The 21,360-nt window shown below is 41.4% G+C and overlaps 1 protein-coding gene across 1 annotated transcript; it reads left to right on the top strand.

The window, feature by feature from the left end:
* Positions 1–871: 871 nt before the first annotated feature.
* Positions 872–20,161, top strand: cdc42ep4b (CDC42 effector protein (Rho GTPase binding) 4b). The gene is made up of 2 exons (XM_070926849.1): positions 872–987; positions 16,077–20,161. Exon 2 carries the CDS (start codon positions 16,266–16,268, stop codon positions 17,274–17,276), a length of 1,011 nt encoding a protein of 336 aa, XP_070782950.1. The 5' UTR covers positions 872–987; positions 16,077–16,265; the 3' UTR covers positions 17,277–20,161.
* Positions 20,162–21,360: the final 1,199 nt, after the last annotated feature.

Genomic DNA, 21,360 nt, shown 5'->3' with positions numbered 1-21,360 from the left:
TTTGTATTTGTGTGGCGTTGCATGCGTGAGAAAGAAGGAGTTGTTTTATTGGTAATTTCCTTATAACTTATTACCTACTTTTAGTGCAAATTTCTAAAGTGTTATTAAAGTATTATCAAATCTACCATTATTTAAGAAAGAAACCGAATGGCTATTGTACAGCATACAAGATAGAGGCATACAAGTTCACTATTGCAGGTCTACCAATTATTTCAGAAGATGTAATAAAGCAACAACACTGGGTTTAACGTGAAACACAGTGAAAAGAGTTCAGTCCTGCTGATCAACTTCTGCTGGTTCAAATGCTAACTTCAAAATATGAAACAATCAGTTTAGAAAGCAAGTCCCCAGGAGTTAAAGGAAACGTCCAACCTAGGCTAGCTGTTTCCCTCTGTTTCCAGTCTTTATGCTAAGCTAAGCTAACCACCTCCTGGCTGTAGCTTCATATTTAGCCTACGGTAACAGAAGAGTGGTATTGATCTTCTCATGTAACTCATCAAGAAATAAAAGTGAATAAGCACATTTTGTAAAATATCGAACTATTCCTTTAAACGTCCAACGTTTCCTACCGCTGTGTGTTTTTCACTGAACCCTTTGAAGATCTTATTTCATCGCCATTAGTCCTGGACTGATGGCTTGGGGATGGGAGCCCCACCAAGTTGAAGTTCTGCCTTTTGTTATGTTGTGAATAAATGGGGCTCTGTCCCTTTAAACCGCAGCAGGAGGTGGTGCTCTCCGGCACATGAGGGGAGGAGGAGGGGAGGAGAGGAGGAGGGGGAGGCCCGCTTTGTGCGCCACACAGATGCAAACTAAACGGACATTGGAGCACCAACAAGGGGACTGTCCTGCCGCAACTCTCCCGCTGAGGAAACTGACCAGAATAGTAGTGACACAGACGCTTCTCGACTTCTGCTGTTGTCTCGTGTTTACGGAAGAGTTGAGCGGAATATAACCTGAAACTTGCCCCCTCTGGGACCGTAAAGAGAGGTAAGGTTTCTTCATGTGTGACTGTTGTTTTAGAGTTGAGGGAGCTGTAATGTGCGGCTGTATTACTACTTCTGCGGGTGACGACTTTCAGTGATTATTAGTGTGTCTAACATAGTTTCCAGACGGCTCTGTGGGGTCAGGGAAGAGACGTAGGTTGAAGTAAGGCCAACGGTGTGAAATCTGCATCTCATTTGAATGTCAAATCTGCTTGTGGACAATCAGCTCTTGGCTGTCCCCTTGGAGGGACATCAGTGAGCCCCCTCTTGCCTGGTGAAGACTAGAAAAGAAAAAGTCCTGCCATAACATTGTGAAAGTCACCGCTTCACTTCAGGAAATATCCTCAAAAATGTGCTTTACAATTTCTTTCTTTCTTTACAGTTTTTTTTTATACAAGTACATGGCTTGCTTTATCTTTTTAATCAGTAGAAACTTTGCTTTTTGGTCCGCTGTTGTAATAGATTTTAGTCATGCATTCAGTCTGGATCATGGCCATGAAGTTGTGCAGAGCTCCTCAAACTTTTCTTCTTAATGTCAAGTGATCTCCAAATATAGAAGTGTTAGATTACTTACCCGATTTAAATTTGGGCACACAGCACCCATTTTGTAAGGAGTTCTGCTATTGTATAATTGATTGTGAAACTACATAATTATCTGTTTCAGAGGCCAGGCCAAAACCTCAATAAGCCGATGAAAGGAGTCATTAACTGGGTTAAATAACAGTGAAAGTAAACTGTTCCACATTTGGGATCCCCATTAGGAGTCTCCAAGGGTCCACAGACCTCTGGACTCACATATTACATACGTATTCAGTTCATAGATACCCAATAGTGGAAGCAGGTTGCAGAGTCTAAATTAAGTGTCCTGAATAACTATTTTCAGCTACAGGGAGGATATGGTTTAATCAGAGCGGGCAGATGGACTCAGAAGCATCAGTTCTCTTCACTGAGAGTTATGTAACATTGATACTCAGCTGTGGGAAAACAAAGCAGTCAAATAGCTAAAAATCTACAGCTCAACAAACTGCACGGCTGCATTCCCCTCATCCCTCACTCCCCAAACGTGTCCACCTTCCCGTGTCATTAGCGAGTTGTTCCTGTTTGTGTTCACAGACCTGGCACTTGCCTCTTGTGGTCATCATGCCTGATGAACTGGGTAATTTACTCCAGGATTGCAACGGAGTCTGTATACCTGCCCGGCCTCATTCATCACCCTCTGATTGGAGGCCGTATAGTGTGTTTGCTTGACTTTAACTACACTGACCATAAAGTCTGCAGGCCCTTTTTATAACGTTAAGATTCATTATTCCACGCTCATCGTCAGTAAACCGCCAGTCTGGACAGAAGTAGGAGGACATATTGACTAATGGGCTTGGCTTTGGTGTTGTCTTTGTACGACTGTTGCCCTCTGACCTCCTCCTACGCTCACACACGCACAAACACACCCCTAACGACAGCCCTAAGGTCGGTTGGTATTCGTCATTTTGCTTGATAAATCGTTTACCCAACACTGTATTGGTAGCTCTGTGACTAAGAGAAATTAGGAAATTGGAAACAAAATGCTTCAATGTGCACCTTGAGGTTGACCGGAGAGATTTAGGCCAAGGTCAGGCTCTGCTTGTATCTTTTCCAGTGACAAAAGTGATGAATTATCACACACACACACACACACACTTCAGGCCTTTCAGATCCTTATTGTATGGGCTTCTCCAGAGCTGCCAGGCAGATATCTCTCCATCAAGATCTATTGTGTTGCGCTGCAGAGTCAGAGGGGAGGGGAGCATGTGTGTGTGTCATCTCTGACTGTGCTTTTTTTTGCAATGGAGGCTATTTCAGTTTGCTCTGGAGGATACCGCTGCTGCGTAGTGAGGAAGCTGGCTACCTGCCCGACTCTGACTGTGCTGAGGTCATTACAGTTTTATACTGGGAAGAGGAGTGGGGGTTGGGGAGAGGCAGTTAGACTCATTTGCACTCTGTTTCCCATGAAAACACTAACTTCAGGCAGTTTCACATGCAGTTAGTTAAAGTGGAAGGCAACTAATTTCCTTGTGAGTCAACACTGAGTCAGTATTTTATTTGCGTCTGGATTCCATATTATGTGAAGGGTTAATGTATGGAGTATAAACCTTTTGCTGTCATTTATGTGAGAGAAGAAATCCGAATTAGTTAAGTGGAGTCAGATGTGATAACTTACAGTGTATTGCATGTTCTTGTTGCTTCCCATGCCTTCGAAAATGCCTCAGCAAATTGTTCGCGGCCTCAGTAATCCACCCACCTTTATCCCATGCTTCATAGGAGATCAGCAGTGAATGATAGGAGAATGTCTTGACATTTGGTCCTCTGTATTTCTTTGTTACAATTACATGGCCTGCACAAAAGGTCATATAGTTGGGGAAAACCAACAATATGTATTATTGTTTGTTGTCGTGTTTTGGGAGGATTAGACCTGATTTTCGATGGGAAAATGATTGTGGTGTGAACAGAAACAGCACAAAGAGGGTAATTTGCCTATGGAAAAAGGTCATTTTATAGTCGTCACTATAAATGAATAAATAAAACTTTGAGTCAAATTCAGAATGGCAGCTGTAATATGTAGTAAAATATCACTCACTGAAATATTACGTTATTGGAAGTGTTTCAGGGACACACACCAGAGCTGCGAAGCTGTGGAAGCTTCCCAATTTCTGTGGAGTATTAATCACTTCAAAGGTGACGGATGTGTAATTTTTTCGGCTGTTGATACTGGAAAGCAGCAAGGCTTATGTTGAGCTCCCCGAGGAGAGTTGTTTTGTCTCAGACAATTACAGGATTCACCCCGCCTGAAAAGACAGCAGCGAGGCCTTTGAACTTTGAAGAGAAATCATGGTGTTTGAGTTAAACTTTGAACAGAGTTTATGTGGAAGCGAAATCCAACGTCATTGTCTTCAGGAATATATTTAACTTTAAACTTCGAAAACAGGGGAGACAAATTAACCAGAAGTCCACCAATCAGTATCTGTAAAATAGAGGTTCCCTATAAAAATACCATTTTTTAGTCCTGTGGTTCCTAACGTTTATGGCTTGTGGTGCCTTTAAACAAAGCGATTTTTGGGATATGACCAGAGCGTTTTATGTGAATAGTTTTTAGAGATTAAATTATCCAGTAATACACAAGAAAAAACGCATATTGTTGAGGATAACCTAAAAAAAAGAAACATAATTTGATGTAGAAAAAATATGTTTTTGCTGTTATCCTATCCTGTTCATCATCTTGCGGCCCCTTGGTAGGGAACCACTACGTCAACCATTATGTTCATTATTGTTCTCCAGAAAAGGTATGTTATGATTTATTTTGGAACCACACAATTTAAGTGTTGTTTCAGGGGTCAAAACTACGTCAGCTGTTTTGGGCCAAACCCCCTGAAAAGCGACATTCAAGATTTGGTGCAAGGCTGGGTAACTCCCATTTAACAACAACATATCACGGCTGTTCCCAGGAAAAGGGGCCAACTCTCTCTTTTTCACCTGACACTTAATGGCTCAGATCTGTGCCTGTGTTGGTTACTGTCGGTGAACCATTGTGGAGAAAAATAACCAGTTGAGCAGGAATTATTGCTGATAACATCATTTCACTCCCTTCTTGAAAACACCAGCGACAGTTTGAGTCCACAGATCCTAAACATGTGTTTCAAAATAACATTATATAATACTATCAAATATTTACTGTGTTTTTATAGCACATCTTTGCCACTCTTTCAGCACCTGTTATTGTTTGTGCTCTGAATTGCATTGTTTAAAGCTGTAAAACCAGTTTGGATAATTATCATGTCTGAGGTAAAAGGCAGTTCCATTGAAGCTGAACATGGCCAGCTTGGTGGGTTGTTCTCACGTTGCAAAAGTTGCCAAGAATCCTCTGTGGTTTCTGTTTTGTACAAGGACACCACAGAACAGCATCCGTCATCGACTGGCACACCTGTCCAACTCACATCCTCTGGAATCCTAACTTATTACAGTACGTGATCACACAAACATATTTTGGAACATGTGTCACACCTTTTAGATCTTGCAGACGAGGTCCTGGTGGTATGCTGACATCAGTGGCGCTGATTTAAAGTGAAAATCTGGTAAACCTCATATATTCTCATATATTGTTATTCCATAACGTTTTACTCTCCACCTGTAGAGATTTGGAAAATCAGACTTTGAATGGCTCACAGGGATCACAAGCCTCTTACAGCCCCCCCCCCCCCCCTCCCAAAAGAAATGAATCCCCACAGCTACAAGGATACTCCACAGCCACAGTTTGTGCTGCAGGCTTTCTGTTCTAAGTTTGTAGTCTCCAAGCCCAAGCTGAGATAACCATAATAACACCACCAGGGTTATCTTTCCAGACTTGGAAAGCTCCCTTTAGAGTCACAGAACACACTAGTTTTTTGGAAAGCTGTAGGAAGCCTGCCCTCCTTGCCCTGGTCGAACTTGTTCTTGTTTATGGTAGACCCCACCGAATATGATAAAAATGTTACCATGACCAATAGACATAAAAGCCAAAAGATATGAGAATATGACTGAAGTTGACAGATATCAGGATTTCCTTAAAATACAAAAAGGTGCTTTCTTAGAAAACCATTGAAAGTTACCTCTTGAGCAGCATAAATTGTTGTTAAATCTCCCCATGTAACAGAATTAATTATACAGTCTTTAGTTGCACACACACGGTTTGAAGCTGTTATTAACCCAGCAGTCGGTGCATGTGTATAGCAGGTTTATCAGCTGAACTGTGTAAATTACACAGTCTGATAAGAAACTCAGTGAACCTGCCTTTCTTTGTAGCACATTTCTATTAAAATCCAACGTCCAAGTGCAACCAGTACTCCATTAGCCTGTCATCTGTAGCAGCACTAATGCTGGCTTCAATACACAGTTAATGCAATCATATGTGGTAAATGCTTAAGTCTCCCTCCTCAGTTAGTCACTGACACAATATTGCTTTTAACAGCAGGGTCACGGCTGTGCAGTACATGTTGACTGGACAACGGCTGGGTCATATACTGAAAACACACATTACTGGTGACGTGCAGCTGGCCGTTGGGGTCCAGGCTTTGGCCTGTTTACAGTCCAGTGAGCCCTCATTGTTTTGCGGCTCTCTCTGGACACAGAAACAGGTGGTTTATCTCTCAAGCGTACTGAAAAGACAAAGGACGGCTGTTGGCGTAACCGTGGTCACCTCTGTGCCCACTAGATGACAAATTCATGCCGGGAAACTAGTTCAGGAGATGGGAACAGTCACATGAGCTATTGTGGGCCCTTATCGTGGTTGTCTGATGATCCTGTGAGAATTGCTGGTTTCCTTATGAATAAAGACTCACATTTCTTCCTGCCACAAGCCTCTAGAGGACATTTTCAGGTCAGCAATCCAGTGCTGTGAATGGACAATAGTGAAAAGTTACAATACCTTGATAGATACGCATCTCAGGCCTCTTTGTATTAAATGAACGAGAATCACTGCAAATGGTGGGTGTTGTTCATTTGGGTCACCTTTGAGCCCCATCTTGTGTGGGGTTTTTTTGTGTGTGCATGTTCATACTTTTATCTGTTTTCCTTTTATAGGTGCATGTGCGTGGTTTGGGTGTGCCAAAAGGGTTTGGTTCCTGTCTTCCTCCGTACTGCTTTGTTGTTGTTTTTTCTGTGTCCTCTATTGTACTTTGTGTGACATTGCTGGTTCCTCAGTTACAGAGAAATTGTGTCTGCCATTTGGGAACCAACAGGGTGTGTGTGTGTGTGTGTGTGTGTGTGTGTGTGTGTTTGTTTTTGAGCCGTATGCTGTATGACTCAGCGAAGAGAGGCCAACTCTCCCTGATGACCCTTGAACCAATATACGGCAGTTTGAATGCGAACCGTTGATGGACTTCAAACTTATTGTTCACACACACACATAGGTCATACACGTTAGCACAGCCACAACAGAGTATCTGAATGCGCTCCCCTAATGAAAACATCATGCTTGCAGACTCAAGTTTCCAGGAAATCAAAGTTGTTTCTTGATTGCCAAGTCAAAGTAACTTGCCAAACGGGACAGCTATTTTTAAGTAAACCAAATCAAAGACAGATGGATTGAGGTAAGATGACACTGATGATACTTCAAAGACTTTCCTGACATAATCAGGTGGTGATTCCTGAAAGATTTGGGACTTTTCTCATCTGGCCAACAGATCTACAAGTTTTAGAAGAGCCATGTGTTATATAATGTTGTGGCTTTTAAGATGTCTGATGTACCCAGGCCTTTGGTATTTTATTTTGTAGTCAGTCTTTTCTTTATCGATAGTTTTCCAATTAATTTTACCCTCAAGGTGACATCTTCAAATAGCTTGTTTTGTCTGACCCACTCTCCAACACCCACATATATTCAATTAACAATATTAAACAGAAAAAAAACTGAAATCCCTCACATTCAAGAAGCCGTAAATGTCTGATGTGTTTGCTTTACACAATTACTTGATTATCAAAAGTTATTCATTGACTAACTGTGTCAGTACTAGTCTTACATCTTATTTGACTTTAATGATATGAATAGCTGCCATGCTCATATTTAGCCCATATTAGATCATAGCATGCACACTGATCAACTATGTCTCAATGAGCCGAGCTGCTGAAATGCAATCAATCCATGTGTGCTGAGCTGGACATTCCTAAAGAGTCACTTTAGGGAGAACTTGCACACACACACACTCACTCACTCACAGCAAGTGTGTATGTCCTCAGCACTAACTGTTTCACAGTGGATGTAGGTAAATCAAGCAATAATAATGTGCTTTAGGAGGGCAGGAGCTGCAGTCTTTATCTCAGCCCTGTTATGGGATTGTTCAGCTTGTCAACTGTTGTGAGTTTCTATTATCAGGTTGAAGTGGCCGTGTTTGTGGGCCTGTGTGTTCTCTTTTGTCAGTTTGTGTTTTGTTGTCTGCCGTTGGTGTCATTAAAGTTAACACCATGGGGGTTTATTAACTCATGTTGTCAGTCAGGGCTCAGTGCCTGAGGCCTTTATAGCCGATTTGTGTGTTTGGCTTCAGTGGGGAGGCTGCTGATAAAAAAAAAAAAAAAAAAAAAGGCCAGGAGCCGTTGAGAAGTTGACACAGTGCAGAAACTTGTCTTCCAGTCACACTGCGATCCCTCCTACTGATTTCTTTTCTGGAGAAGTTTGTACGTGTGTGTGATTGTATGTGTCCTGTTTTTCCAGAGTTTAAAGATTGTCTCACTGGCATTGGCTTATCATTGTGGTGATTTGGCATGTTCTGTTTCCCCGAGGTCTCATTCTGAGTAACTTGTCAGTGCTTCTGACCCTCCTCCTTTGGAGAACTAGCAGCCAATATGGCCAGTAAACAATTTGAACTTATTAACTATAATTCAAGCCAACTGTGACATTGGCATCCTGGCTGTAACTGGGCATTTTGTATTCCCTCTCTGTCTCTTGTAGTACAATCCTCAGTAGAAATTCTGCTTTGTTTTGTCGTCCAGCAACTATTGGACGGTTAATTCAAGCGCTTGGCTCAGATCCTGCCCTCTGGTACCAGGCGTGAATGCTGTCTGTTTGTCAGAGACTGATGGGGCAGATTTCAGAGATTAATTAGACATGTACTCTCATGTGCATGCACTCACACACACAGTACCGCACAATCCCTCCACTGTAGGCGTAATGAGGGTTTGGGTACATTTCATGCAGGACATTGTGAAAGAACGTCTGTCACCGTGCTGGCATGACTGAGTGAATCCAATGTGGTGACACCCTCCACCGCCCCTTTGAGGGTGTGTTTCTCTTCAGTGCCTCCATCTGTGCCTTTCCTTTTTTGCGAAAGTCCCTGTGGTATTGTTGCTTCACATGGGAAATGTTGTGCCCCTTCACATTTTTACTTAGGATATTATTCATACATCAAGAGGAGCATTTTTCCCCGAAACAAACTCTCGGGAGATTTGTTTTGTTCAATGGCTTATTTTATAATCAAGGAACACGCTTGTTATCTGTTTTTCTTTTCCCCCTTTGGCTGAAGCACAGCATGGCAGCCTCCCCCCAGTATCCGACCAAACGCTTCATCCAGCTATGCAGTAACAGCTTTAGAAAAGGCCAGCTAGACTGGAAACACAGAGAAATCATTTGGAAGCCCGTCCTCTGTTCTGGATATCAGGATTTGGAGAGATTAAAAAAAATGGTGAACATGGTCACGTGGTGATTGCGTTACTGCGCAACACACCAAAAGCAATAGAAGATGATTTGGAGTCAGAGGAAGGCTGGCTGGGAGGTTGGTTTGCTTGTGTGTTTTGAGCGGACAGAGGTGTGGTGTTTGCTGTCCTGAGCTCCTGTCACACAGTGCAGAGGGCCGGCTCAGGCATGCTGGTTTTATTTGCTCACGTTGAACACGCTGCCCTTAATCCTCTTGTGGTTTTGTTTCTGCCTGTGCGGCATTGGGGCCCTGGAGGCTGATAGACTACAATTTACACACTGACATGGACACACACACAGAGGGCCTGTAGTATTTGGGCAACAGTCCTGCTGATGTAGGTATATTTTCCCGGCCCAGCTGTTTGAAGCTCCCAAAGCCTTTTTACATGAACGTGATGAGTGTTCGCCATGTTGCCAGCACTTTTCTGCAGATAAAGCACTCAACAACAGGGCGATCAGAACTCTTCACCTCTGTCTGAATCCAGACATGTTTCAGATTACCTTTAAGCTGATGTAAGATGTAAACCATTGCCCATTTGTCAAAAGATATGAAGGCCTTGATTCATAGTGGCTAGAACCGGCTAGTATTACACATGTTTGCAGGGCATAATGTGACATAATGCGTCCCACATGATATAACTTTATTTTTACACATGTACCCTCTAATTAGGTCGTTAGCATGTTTGCATATTATTGAGGACAAACTGATGTTTTGCTGTAACTCCTTGGCGCTTTAGGGTGCAGAGTTTATGTGTTCCATGTGTTATGTGAGGACAAGTCTGTTGACACTGAACATTTTGCTAATTAAGGTATTAAACAGGCCCTGAGGAGGTTTCATTTCAATCAAATAAGGTTTTGTTTACATCCAACCGTTCTCACCAAAACCATACTGTTCATCCTTAAGGTCGAATAAACATGTGGAACGCATTTCTACAAATACTCTAGAAGCCTTCAACCAATATAATAAAACTATATATAATAATTGATTAATGATAATATACCCAGCTGAGGAGGACTGTGAGGTGTGGCTGGAGATGCTGGAAAAAGCAAGGACTTCTTAAGACTTCCGATATCAAGAATTCATTTTTATGCTGAATTTAGTGTTTTAACATGCTCTGCAAAACAACTACTGCTCAAAAACACCACAATCTTTTTTTCAATTAGCTCAAATGTTGAATTAACTAGCAAAACAAAGCTGGCCGTTGTGACTATTATGGGACATTAGGCAGCTCCAGAACCCCGTGGACATTTAAATGCAGTGTCATTTTAAAAGTGTTCAGTTGTTCCAGTTATGTGTTTTGCCTTTTGAGTATTATTCGTCATAATTTGTCTCTGGTCAGTAAAGAAGGAGCAACAGTCTAAAGTCCAGCCTTTACTGTTTGCGCGGAGAGCACTCCAGGGGTGTTTACATGCGTTGGATCTGTTTACAGTGGGATCCTACTTTGTAATAGCCCGAGTTTCACCTGTGTGAAATATGCATGTTCCTCGACACATGGCTGGTGAGACCGTGCACCCTCTCTTTCTGAATTTTCTCTTTGTTGTCTGTTCTGTGTCTGTTCAAGATATTTTTGCCATTTGTCATACAGGGTTAGCCTTGGAGCTGTGTGACAAGATATGAAGTTGGACAGGAAGAACTGGTTACTTCTGTAGCAGGCAGTAGCACAGAAGAGCAAAGAATAGGTTACTGCACAGTGTTATGTGTCGGTAACAGGTCAGCACACTGTTGCAGATACTCACATCAAATGTCTTATGTTACTGTATCAGTCACACACATTTAGACGCTCCCGCTGTTTCACTTTTCAGGTGTGTTATGTGAAACAATGCTGTGTTCATATGCTGCATAAACAGTATTTCTTCATAATTATCCGTGCGGTGTGTTCGGGACAATAAGTAGACGTTGGACTGGAGGGAAATTTGAGGCGCGTGGAAAAACACAGTGAGGTGAGATGGAGGCTTTGCTAATGAGCTCACACCAAGGCTACAGCTACGTGATGTTAGGCGAAATCACATTCATACATAGTTGATGAGGTCTCCCATCTCCTTAATTTTTTAGCACATTTCTAGCATTTTAATAGTAATAGTTTTGTCTGTATTTATATAACAGTTTTGTGCTTAGACACTGAGAATAATAATAATAATATAATAATTGTAGATAAAATTAAATTTATAGATAATATATTATGATGTATATATTACATCCTAGCAGATATGTAATGAATTGTGTGTACTACTGATGGACAAACATCATGTTGGTATTTCAGTGCTTTTGACACTGTCAGCCTCCTCTCCCCCCGTGGGAATCAGATGTTTGGGCTGGAGGTTATGGGCCTCACAAAGTAGGCGCAAATGAAGTTTGCCGACCTTCTTTGTCAGAGTTAAGAACTTTCCATTCTTATGCAGCTCCATTGATTAATTGATTAGCAATGTCATAGATGGCGTTGGCTGACTCGCATATTCATTTGCATATCAATGTTGCTGACAATAGGATTGAACAATGGTGGAGATTCTGGATAGTTCAAGGGTAAACAAAGCAGAGGTTTTCTTACTGCTGTCTCTGTGTTCAACATTATATCTTCAAAAATGGGTTAGACTGAGGACTTAAAGCTAGACGAGGCCAGAGTTTTGTGTAAAAATACACTTATTGTATTTAAAATCACAAAGTGACTGCTAAAAAATACAAGCTCAGAGTATGACAGGCAGTGTTGTTACTCTTGCATGTTCTGTACCATTTACTGACTTCATATGACAAGATTATTTTGTTATTGACAACATTTTTGGGTCAATACATAAGCTCTCCATTGTCATTGGTAGGAACTGGGAAGCACATTTTTTAAAATGATATTCCCCTTTTTATATTTTATAGAAATCAAGGTAATCTGCCGGACAATAGTTGGGGTCTCATAACTGCTGTGTGACAACGCTTTATGTGACTCCTTGTAGCTCTTCCATGGAGGCTTCCACCTTGTGAATAAATGATAGAATCTTTTTCTGTCTCCCTTTTTAAAAATGTAACGCAGTCAAAAATAAAACCAGAACCGACGATCGCAGCCAGTGTGTGCCTGTTGGTTTAACTTGACATTAGTCGAGCTGTGATTGGATAAGCAGCCAAAGCCTCTTTCCCCTGCTCATTGGGTGGAAGGAGAGAAAGTGGCATGGGATAGCTGAGGACTGTATGGCGCCTGTGATCCACAGGATTACAAGAGTGAGACTGAACGCTGATGAGCATGGTGGTTGTTATGATGTCATTCTGCGCGCATCAGAGTCTGCCAGCGACATAAGATGCTCTTAATCATTCATGGCCCTGTCACCACTTGCCTCAGTTTGAGCTGGAGTCATGTGGCACTTTGAGTGCTCGGTTACATAAAGGCTTCGTCACTGGCTGGCACAATGACTGAGGCAATAACTCTCAACTAAAACAAACAAGATCATACTTATTACCTCTTTGGGGATACTTAGTGCTCTAACACAAACATGTTCAGCTATATGTGTGTTGTGTCTATATTGGTAGCTATGTCCTGTAAAAAGAGTGCTATGTAATTTTACGAGCCATACAGGCCAGACTGGAATCCCTGGTCACCAAGTTGACTTCGGTGCAATGTATGAGCAAACACAGAGCTATGATTATATGTTTTCTGTTTGTCTAGACACTGTAGTGAATGAACTTTAATTTATTTATGAGTAAGTCATATATATATATTATTATATATATATATATTTTTTTTTTTTCCTCCCTACGTTCAAACAGACACCAGCATATATCCATTCCGATCCATATTTTCCCTGCCTTCAAAAATGAATATATAAAGGAAAACATAAATACAGCAAAGTAAAATGGTGGAATAGTCCACTCAGTCCTTTCTTTCTATGCAAAAACTACCAGTAATAGTAATAATAACATGAAGAGGAAAAAGTCCAAAAGGTTGAGATATTAGATTCACACATGATTGGAAAGCATTGAAGCACAAACATATTCCACTCTGCCTCAACACCCCCTCTACAATTGTTTCTATATGGTTATTTTTTTCTAGTGGTAAGAACTAATCAATGAATCGCCTAAACATAGGAGGAGACTTTCCTTCCAAGATTGCACTGTATGTAAATGTGTTTTGTATTTAACATTTTCTATTAACTAGAATAATATCAGACATTGCATTTAAAATGAAACATTAGAATCAGAATCAGAATCAGAAACTGTTTATTGCCAAGTAACATACATTACAAGGAATTTGCCGTGGTCTGAAGGAGCTAAAGTTAACCTCAATACCTAACAACATAGATAGATTTCCCAAAACAACTGAGAAAAGATGCAAACATGCTCCCTGTTTATGTGAAAGAACTTTTAACACAGCTACAGTTTTATATGCAGAACATTAAATCCCTCTCTGTGGTGTTATTTTGTAACAGTAGAATGCACTTGACACTGCCATTCTTCATGATTGATATTTTAAAAAGTACTGAAAGGCTAGAACAGAATATGACAGGACTGCCTGCAGACTGTACTTTATCTTTTGTCATGCCCACAATAATGGGGTCTTGATGATCCTGGGGGGGTTTAAAACAATTCGTCATCAAACACGAAAGGGGCCCCAAAAGACCTAAAATGGGCTGTTTCCTAGAATGGCTTAAGGTGTGAGGTTTGCACCTTTTGATATTTGAGCACCCACTGACATATTTTATGCTAAGGTTGAATGTCTTCGAATGACAAGGCACATCAAAGGCATTCCCGTTTAGCTATAGCACTGGGACGATTGTTTTATTGCCCTGCATGTGGCCACCAGGAAGGGCTAATCCATCCGAATGAGCTGATCTCTCCATGTAGGGGATAAAATCTGTCTCTCTCTCTCTGTCTCCGGCCGGCTTAGAGACAGGAAGTTCGCTTGGTAGCCACTGTTCTGCTCTGATGTTGCCATAGAGAAATACAAAACTATGGGCAGCGGGGAGGAACATATCAGTTGATGAGTTGTCTTGAGTGGCCAGTCACACATTCAGCAGCCTTTTGTGCAGCAGATACCAATTGGCTACTGCACAAGGCTTGAAGTAATAAAGGGTTTGCTAATGATAGATCATACTTTTATTAATCTAACAACTATGAGGCTGCTCAGAGGGACTTCGTTGGCTTTTGTTTTCTCAAAGCTATAATCTTATAATTTGGCATTCAGTTGCTGTTTGAATAGCTTTCGTAACAGTGAGCCCATTCCGGTTGTCACATATAAGGGTGTGAACTTGAACTTGGTATGGCTTTTATAATAGAACTTGAAAATAAGCTTTTCAAGTACCTTTTTGTTAATGCATTTGCTATTTGTTAGGCCTTCTTTTGTGCCATCAGTTGTGGGTACAGTGCACTCCCATTAGCACCGCCACAACTACTGATGAAATCTTGAATGAAGTTGTTGAATGTAGATGATAAAAACCTTGGCAGTGGATAGAATTCAGTTCCCTTTGGGGATGATCTCTCTTTTGAAAGAGGAGCGGACAAAAAAACAGCACCAGCTTTTATCATCTATCAAACCCCCCTCTGTTCCCTCTAGTGCTACAGTTGCCTTTCCAATTGAATGGGTTCTTGTCAGAGATGCAAATGTTTGCATGGATGACGTTGCTTTGGAATATTGTTGAGTGAAGCCCCCATTCATTCACAGTGGGATACACATACAGGCCTAGAGCGTGGGCTTCAGCTACAGTTTGAAAACACTGAGAATGATGGGATTGCTGTCTGGCTAAAACAATTGGAACCCTTGTTAATATCAGTAACACATGGAGCTAGTGGACCGTAGCTAGCACAGAAGTGGGTGTTTAAACCTCTTCTCCGCCAGATTCTGTTTGAAGATCATGTTTCAAGGCTGAGTCACTGGTGACTTAAGGACAGTTTGGTCTAAGTGCTGAAATGAGCCATATTATCTGCTTATTGAGTCGAAGATAATCAGTGCAAGTACAGGATCAAAGTGACCTGCGTTATATCAAGAACAGCCTGCTTTCCTCACATAAAAAAAGCCTTTAATCTATGACTTGGCCATCCCCAGAGCTGATAGACAGATTTGCTGGGAGTTGCCCATTGATGTGCGTTCAGTGAAAAACAGATAAAATGATAGACGGTGCAAAATATTCAGTTGGAGGTGCTCGAATGTCGCCTTCAAGGCTAAAGAACTTTGAGAAAATTGAGAGAAAAACACGAGCGGTGGAAACATAGCAGATCTGGACTTTCTGATCTGTGCTGTAAGTTGATCCGTGCTGAGGAAATTCTGTTCCAATTCATTCTTTTTTTCTTTTTCATTCTTTTATTCCTGCCAGCTTGAACTGCTCCGGCTCTCAGTATCCTGTGTCTTCCTGGTTATGTAACAGTCTGGGGCCTAAATGGGAACTAAAGCACAGCAGTTACAGTGGACGCTGTATCCACTTGAAAAACTGAATGCGACAGCAGCCTATTAAGGATTATTAGAAAGAGCTAAAAAATGCAGCAGAAGAATTGCACCGACACATTTGAATGGGAACTTATTTTGCCAAGGTGAACTTCAGTGGGTATTATTACTGGTTTTAAGTGAGGGTGAAGTTGCTGGGAACTTTGTACCAGAGGCTTTTCTTCACAATTACATAATGCCCTTACAGACTTTTGCATATAAAAGCTATTGCTAGTTTAGAACCACTCTAGTGAGGCTTCATTAGGAGGCTCTGGCAACAAAAGTTTCCATACTTGATGAAGTTAAGGACAGAGCGAGTTATGTGATAGTGGGTGATGAGAAATGAATAGACATAGCTCTTGAGAGAAGCATTTAAAGTTTTACATTTTCATCTGAATAAAATTGTGTCGGTTAATTAATTGTATGTTTCCACATTGCCTGCCAAGGCGAATAGCTTGGTTTGGTTTACATAAGTACTGATATGGCTTTAATGATCTCTATTCTTATTCATAGGCTGATCCAACGGTAAGATGAAACCAGAGCTGGAGGAGCAGAATGGCTGCACAAATTAAACACCTTGAATTATACTTTCTTTGACAACATCACGTACACTTGCCAAAGAAGTCTGGAAGGAACTCTCCTGAACTCCTGCAGAACCTAGTTTCATTTCTTTTTGTGGATTATAAGTCACAGACTGCCATCATGCCTATTCTCAAGCAGCTGGTGAACAACTCTAACCAGTCGAAGCGACGGTCTAGGGCTGACCTGACCGCAGAGATGATCAGCGCTCCATTGGGGGACTTCCGCCACACCATGCATGTTGGCAGGGGTGGAGATGCCTTTGGGGACACTTCATTTCTTAGCACCAGATCAGGCGAACCTCCCAGGGATCCAGAAACAAAGCAGGGCTCCCCAGGCACCAAACCAGGGCTGCTGTCCCGCACCTTCAGAAGCAGCAAGCGCTCTCAGTCAGTAAATCGGGGGGACAAGTATGAGTACAATATGATGGGGTCTTCTGGTGGCTCCTCCAACTTTGTGAAAAATGCCATATCCCTTCCTTACCTAAACGACGAGGATACCAACAGAGGACACCAACTGCCAACAAGCGTTTCCTCAAGCCCCATGAAGAAGCTGACGGAGATTGAAACCAAGCCGGTAAATGGAGCAGCAGCGATGGCAACATTGGATGCGGAGTTCGACGAGCGTAATTTCGGCGAACTCACAGATTTGCCTCCATCCATGCCTAAGGGAGGCGGAATGAGGCACGCAGAGTCTATGATGTCCTTCCACATTGACTTGGGGCCCTCCATGCTCGGGGACATCTTGAGCGTGATGGAAAAGAAAGGCTGGGAGGAGGACGACCTCGGCTACGAAGAAGGCAAGGGTAGCGAGGGCCGTGCATCACCCTCCCTCATTCCCCATATAGATGATGATGATGCGGAGGAGCAGGCCCCTGCAAGGCCACCTCGCAGCATGTACCAGCAGGAGGCCACGGTGGATCCCTACACTCCGGAGCTACACACCAGGAACAACCACCACAACCTGGATAGCTGCTCTGTGTCCAGCTCCAGCTCAGTCACTGAGGAGAAACCTCAGTACCACATCCATGACGGCGACACGGACAGTGCGAAGTATAGTTCGCCACGTGGGGAGGATGACAGAGATTTCACCTTCATGGATGATGATGATGATGATGATGAGATTAGAGTTTAGGCTAAACTGGTATCACTGCCCTGAACAGTCTCGAAGGACACTAATGGAGAAGACCACGCATTGGGAGGCTATCGAAAGCTGTGAGGCAGGCAGGGGAGGGATTTAGAGGCAGGGCCACATCTGCTTTAAGCTTCTTGTAGATCAATCTAATCTCTACACACTTTGTTCAACATCATAAATGAAACCAATTAAGCCTTATTCACTGTGATGCAGCAAGGAGATGTGAGCCGAGTGCAGACTGGTTCACAAAGTGGATTGCTAGAGGGTTTTGCAACATCAAGTTCTGAACTCATTATTGTTGGGAAATTCTCCATTTTCAAATAATACTGGCCCCGGTGTCCTGACCTTGTCCTCCTCAAAGGTGCATTAACGAAGAAGAAAAAAAACAGCAAGCTTTCATTGTAAGAAGAAAAGGGTGACCATAAGGTTAGAGAACTGTAACCCAGCTGTCAATCACAGCGAAGGATATGTGAGGTCACAAACTTGATGTGGAGGTGCACTACAGATTCTGACCGAGGAAGAGGGAAAGGACAAGAAGTGAAAGATAGCTGTGTGTGGGAGTGATCATGGAGCTTCATTTGCCAATGACAATGTTTTGGCATAGCCACTAAATAGATAAAGTAGTTGTTGCTTTTGTCCACGTCTGACTTAAAGGATTTATTTCTGCTTTTTTTTTTTTTGAAATATTTTTAATTTTATGTACATACAGTATCTGGAAGTTGGTCTACTGTTGTAGAGCCTGTTGTGTTTGAGTTTGATGCCGCTGTCTCTCCGTGGCAAGGTCTTAATTCTTTACATTCACAGACAGCTGTGGTATTTATTCATTCATTTTCATAAGGGATGGGTCATTCTTAATGTGCACTGCGAGGTCTTAAAAGTTTTGATTTTGGGTTTTTCTGATAAGTTTAATTTCTTACAAAAACGTCTTAATGGTACTACAGAGTGAGCCAGCTTCTTTAAATTCCACAGAGGTTTGCTACATGGCACTTAATTGTATGACTCAAGTAGACATAAAATTGTCTAAATCACATCACTCGTGCTATCACTGTCATGGTAATGCTGTATTAGTTGACAATGACTTCTGTTTGTAAAAATGTAAAAATGTGAATTGTCAAAAAAAAAAAAGAAGAGGCCTTTTGTATGTGTTCTGTGTCCTGTACGTCCAGGACAGAAGTGGTGATTGTGGCTAATTATGTGTATTTCCTTGTCGTCACATCTCATTCCACATCATTACTGAGGTTGGTAGGATCAGCAGGTCAGCAGAGAGACATAAAAGACGTTTGAAAGGGAGTTACTGCAGTAGAAAAATGGTTATATCAAAATGAACAGTTAAGGCTCTATCTAAAACACATCTCCTCTCTCCAGACATGTGTTCAGACTTGTCCCTAAGGGCAGAGAAAGGATGTAAAAACATGTACAAAGTGTTACTAGAGCACAGCTACTTAATAGATGGGCATCAGGTACGTCTCGGGGTAGTGAGAGAGGCAGATATTTTCCACAAGTGATAATATTCACCTCCTCTATACAACCCGAATCACACAGTAGGAACAGATGATTAAATCAACCAATCGTCTGGCCTTTCCCAGTCTACTCATTAAATGTGCTGGATTATTGGCCCCCAACCAGCTGGAACTGCTCCAGGAACAGCAGGGTTAGGAACAGACAGGTGGGCTGTTTCTCTTTGGCTTTTTTTGTGTTAGTTGGTTTTACAATGCTGGCTCACTCAGTAGGCTCCTCCAGGTTACATTCAGTCATGAATAAGGCAGAAAGAGGTGGACTTTCCTTTCCGGTATCCATGATTAATGCCTGCCCTTTTTTTATTTTCTGTTAGAAAACTAATTGCCACATTTGACAAATGGGAGCTTTGAATTTCCTGATGCAGGGGTGTGTACATATAATCAGGATGCTGTGCCATTCTGCCTTGTGTTGTTGTAATGTTTTGGAACCATATCTACATGAACAGGTTGCTAGAAGTTCTGAAATTAAAAGCAATCTGGAGGAAATCGCCAAGTATGTTTTAACCATATTATTGGGTAATGTTAGCAGGATGTTGGATTTTGTTTATTTTTTACTTATGTGTAGATATGCAGTATGAGTTGAATCAGACCATATTTTGATGTAAATGGCCCAAATTTTAAGATGACTTTTGCTTCTTTTGATCCATTGTGAAATATGTGGTTTGTGGATTGTTTGAGCAGCTGCAATCCTTCATGTGCATCACTAAGAAATGGACACTTTAGAAAAGAACGAAAACACTCCTCATCTGCCGTTGTTTTAATCAAGTATTGTAAATGTATTTTGTGCCATCGATGATTACAGAAAACAATCTTTGTTATCAGCAGTGTGACTATGTGGTAATAGCGTGAGAACCAGAGGAATGTTAGTGGCTTTAACACTAAATAGCACATTTGTGGCCAAATTGTATTTGCAAGTAAGATTTAAAATCTTAGTGGAGTTTAGAAGAAGTAAATAGAGAATTTTGGAAAAGTATACTAAATTACGCTGAAATACTTTCTTGTAATTGTCTTAACTTTCTGGCATTTGTCGTGTTTCTCTGTGGGAAACTCCTAAGTAGGCCAGAATAAACCATATAAAAGGAATTTGCAAATACTTTCTGCCTCAGGTCTGCTTAAAAGTTTTCCGTGCCCTGACAGATGTGGTTTGGTGAGTGGCAAAAAAAGATAAGGACTGCGAAAAACAACTGGCTCAAAGTTCAGCTGTAGAATGTTTTTCTCTTTTTTTCTCTTCAGTGGCTGTAGTGTTATGCCAAGTATGTACTGTTTTCTTTTCCTATTCCTCATTCTGGTTTTACAGTATATTAATATATTTACCTTCCTCACTTTCCTTTCTTTGAAATAACAGCTATATTTTTCAATAAAAGAGAAAGCTGGTAATCTTTAACTATGGCTCAGCTGTTTTTGTTTCATCTCTATAAGTCTGTCACTGCAGGAGCCTGCCACATTTTCACTCTTTTTTTCTTTTCTTTTTTGCAAGTTTATTCACATTCTGTCTCCAAAATAGGCAGAACATTCATTGAAATCTGACCTTCAAGTAGACCCAAGAATTTTTACTGAGGGAGCCGCTGAAAAAGTTCCAGCCACATCTACAGTTTAACAAACACCCACTTGGAGTGGATTATTCTTCATAAATAACCCTGAAATGAAAGATAAAACCTGTTTAACATATTCCACATTACGGGCAGGATGAGTCTTGTTAGCTAATTAGAACCCTCCAGCCTGACATTGATCTTAACAGGCTTTAGAGCTCGGTTGACAAAACATGAAGATGTTTAAAACGCTCAGACATACCATGTGTTTCTTGACATGCAGGTTTTAAAGACTGCATGTTTACTTTTTTATATGATCCACTTCATTTTGTGAAACAGCTTAAATGGTGCATTAATGAATCGAGAGAAGAGTATTAACTGTACAGATGGAAGACATCACAGCTTTTTTCTCTTCTTTTTCTTCAAGCATAAATCCAATTTGATGGCCATCTGGACGTGATGACATACAGTATTCTCATCATTATTCCCACGTATAACTTGCGTATATGTGTTGTTACTGGGTCTGAGCTAGCATTGTGTGTTCAGGACAGGTGGACATTAGTATGTGAGAATATTGTGAAGAGCCTCATGATCTCAGGTCTCAGAATAGTAGCTGAAGTGTTAAAATACCAACTTGAATTAGAGACCCAGAGGAAAAATCTGAGCCTGAGCTTTGTTTGGGTCATTTCTGAAGAGCAAGTCTGCACAGACTGAAGTCATCCCCTTCATTTAGAGGTACTTGTGCTTCACTTGTGTTTTTCCATTTTACTCTACTTGATACTTTAAACTAAATTGCAGAGGAAAATATTAGCCTACGTTTTACGACAGGCCACATGAACACATACAGCTTTTCATGCCCTTCCTTGTCCAGTGAAAACCACATATCTCCAAATTTGGTGATTTTTAATTTGAATCTTTCTGATAAACAGAAGGATTACGTGTTCCTTTATGGGTTGAGAGAAGTCTCCTACTTCTTAAACTAAATAAACTACTTAAAATCCTCCTTGGATTAGCTGGAACATGCATCGTCACAAAGCT

Source organism: Enoplosus armatus, chromosome 20, assembly GCF_043641665.1.
Source record: "Enoplosus armatus isolate fEnoArm2 chromosome 20, fEnoArm2.hap1, whole genome shotgun sequence".
In the NCBI taxonomy this organism is placed as follows: Eukaryota; Metazoa; Chordata; class Actinopteri; order Centrarchiformes; family Enoplosidae; genus Enoplosus; species Enoplosus armatus.
Note: the sequence above shows the minus strand (reverse complement) of the source record. Positions and strands in the feature narration are given on the sequence as shown.

What these genes read in the sequence shown, in the direction of transcription:
- cdc42ep4b (XM_070926849.1), top strand. Translation starts at nt 16,266, where the DNA reads ATGCCTATTCTCAAGCAGCTGGTGAACAACTCTAACCAGTCGAAGCGA.